This window comes from Mastomys coucha, unplaced genomic scaffold (assembly GCF_008632895.1).
Source record: "Mastomys coucha isolate ucsf_1 unplaced genomic scaffold, UCSF_Mcou_1 pScaffold13, whole genome shotgun sequence".
NCBI classification, from domain to species: Eukaryota; Metazoa; Chordata; class Mammalia; order Rodentia; family Muridae; genus Mastomys; species Mastomys coucha.
This window is the reverse complement of record NW_022196895.1, coordinates 73,197,978-73,200,811: the sequence shown is the minus strand read 5'-3', so window position 1 is coordinate 73,200,811 and position 2,834 is coordinate 73,197,978. Positions and strand designations below refer to the sequence as shown.

The 2,834-nt window shown below is 51.2% G+C and overlaps 1 protein-coding gene across 1 annotated transcript in view; it reads right to left on the bottom strand.

Moving 5' to 3' along the window:
- The window catches only part of Loxhd1 (lipoxygenase homology domains 1), a 164,155-nt gene that overhangs the window by 43,543 nt on the left and 117,778 nt on the right, over nucleotides 1-2,834 (bottom strand). The window contains exon 29 of the mRNA XM_031366253.1: nucleotides 547-701. Coding sequence (XP_031222113.1) covers nucleotides 547-701 — 155 coding nt within the window. The remainder of the gene's footprint in view (nucleotides 1-546; nucleotides 702-2,834) is intronic.

Genomic DNA, 2,834 nt, shown 5'->3' with positions numbered 1-2,834 from the left:
GAGGGAGAGGGAGAGGGAGAGGGAGGAGAGGAGAGACAGAAAGACTTGTAAATTATCTTCCCTGGTATGCTGATGTATATTTCCTCTTTCTCAGTGCAAAGGTTCTAACTGGGACTCATGTTATTTTATTATTCCTGATTCAGAAGCAGGAAAGTGAAGTTAAAGACTGATGGTCTCTCTCCAGATGATTAGTAAGAGTCCTGGGACATGCCTTCTGAGGCTCCAGCAGCCAGGTTGGGCTCCTTCTTTGAGCCTGGCACACGGGGTCACCAGGCATTCCAGATCTGCTTACAGGACACCTGCTACTTGTCCCACAACTAATTCCCTCCTCACCAGTAGCAGGTGGTTCAGTATCAAAAGGCCTGTCTGGCTGAGAGTTAGGGCCCTGGGACATGTGTGGATGTGCAGGACCCAGAGAAGTACATCGGCTGGAGAAGAGGACAGGAAAAGCAGTGTCACAGGAAGAGCAATGTCAAAGGCCCACAGGAGGATGCGCCTCACCCCACAAAGTTCCAAAAGAGGTGGCGTTCAGTGTGTCTCTCCTACCGTTCCTTTCTCAAACTTGTTGGTGCGGTTCTCTGACTTGCCAAGATACCGTTCCCCAGTGTCCCCGAGGTCTCCATAGATGGTGATGTAGACCTTGGCGTCTGTTCCTGCCCCAGGAACATTCCCAGTGAAGATCTGCACCGAGTACAGCACAACTGTCCATCAAGTCGGACAGACAGACAGACAGACGGACAGACAGACGGACAGACAGACAGAGGGAAGAGAAGCTCATTAGCTCAAGGAGCAGGGTTGGTCAGTATATAAAGGTCTGGTCCAGGCTCGGAAGCTGCAGCATTTTCCTTCCGCCGCTTAGTTATGCAATGGTTGGCTGCATCCCGTGTAGGGGCTTCAGTCAGATGTCACCCATCAGATCTGGACTCGGGAGGCTCTCAGAGAACCACAGGAAGATTGCCCTAAGTACGTCTTCACTATGGTCACTTAGTCTTCATGCTGTGACACTGGCAACACATGGCCTCTGCATCCAGCTCCTCCAGTTCTAACTGGATTGAGTGTGTGTGTAGTAGTTTTCAAATAATCATCACCCTTCCTTATTTTGATTTATTCTTCCGCCCACTGGTACCACTCACATTGCCCCAGGATCTCCAGGAAAACTCTTTTCTCCCCAACCACAGAGACTGGGAACTTCTCCTTTGTCCCCTGGTGTCTGGGAAGGAGCCGCGTATCAGGGTGACTATGATACAAAGATCCCGAGGGGAATGGAAAGGTGTGCGGTCTTGGCTTTGCTCTGCTGCTGTGGCTCAACAAGGAAAAAACAGACAGCTGCCTCCCCAGCCTCCAGCCCCGTGGACAAGCAAGTCCTCCATGTGCTTCTACAGATGCCCGGAAGGCTTTGCACCTTCCCTGTATTCCTTTGCCCTGATAAATCCAAGGCAACAGGATGGGAAGGAAGCTTTTAGGGTGGTGCTTGGAAACTGGGAGGGCTGAGGGTTCCTGAGTGCTGTTCTTAGCCACTCAGAGAAATGACCTAAGTGTTGGCACAGAGCGCAATGGCACTGCACGTCAGGGGACCTAGGGTGGCATGGTACCTATCCTGGACTATCATGGTACCCAGTCCTGTGAACTGGGGGACCTACAAGACTTAGAAGGCAGTTCTCTTTCCTACCATGACTGAGAACTTTGCTTCCAAGCCCTGTAACTGGGCCCACAGCCGTCGCTAAGTCGCTGTAACAGATCATTGTACTGTGGGAAGCTTGTGCCCACAGTTAGGGGCATGTTCACACACCTGATGGTTCCTCAAAAGTCATCTTTTCCACTGGATTCCATAGCCTCATGCTTCGTTATGACTTTTGTGGGTTCCTCATCTTCTACATAGCCCATGGCCGCTGAATCCTTTAGCACCACCCTGACCCTCCTGTTCTCATTTTGCACAGCCCGCCTTTGTCTTCCTTGACCTCCCAAGTCTGTATCTTCGACCCAGGTCCCTGTGATTCAAATTTCCAACTCCTGTCACCTAATGGCTACCTCCACTGGGACTAGAGCCCAGCATCACAAACTCACACATCTAAGGGGAACTTGATCTCTTCGGTATCCTTTACCTTCTCCAAACCCACCCTTAACCCTCCCTGACTTCATAGCTCATTCCCCCTCATTCTCCAAAGCTCCTCGTTGTTCATGAGACTTGATGGTTAGATGTGTGTCCCCTGATACAGACAGGAACTTGGGGGGGGGAGGGCAGTCCATTCTGCTCAGCTTGGCGCAGAAGCAGCCAGCATGGCATGGGCCTCAGTAACTGATAATGAAATTGTGTCTCTGTTGCTTAAAAGAGGCAGCATTACCCAAGTCTGTCGGGCCAACACCAACGTGGGGTAACATTAGCCATCTTGTCACCGCTTAGACACAACAGTTGATGACTGCCCTCTCCCTGCCGTTCCCCCCTCTGCTCCTGGCAGCATTTGAGCCTGTACCGCATGCGAAATTGTCACAGGTGGGTGGACCTGTCAGAAACGCCTCTTCTAGGCGCCCTTGTCCCAGACTGAGATGAATGATCTTCTAACACCCCCACTCTGCCTCCTGCTGCTTTCCCTGGTCCTTTGGTAATTAAGAAAACCGATTCAGCTTCTCCATGCTGAGCAAGACGGGTATGCAGGATCCAACTATTTCTGGATCCTCCTCCCTCCCGTCCCACCCTGGCCACACAGCTTGTCAGGGAAGAGGTGTTTCCTTAGAAACCTCAAAGTGGATTCTGTGGAGCACAGTTTATACAGAACATCCCAAGAGTGATGTTGAAAACAGCAGCCTGGGATGTCCATCTGTGGTCTAAATAGAAA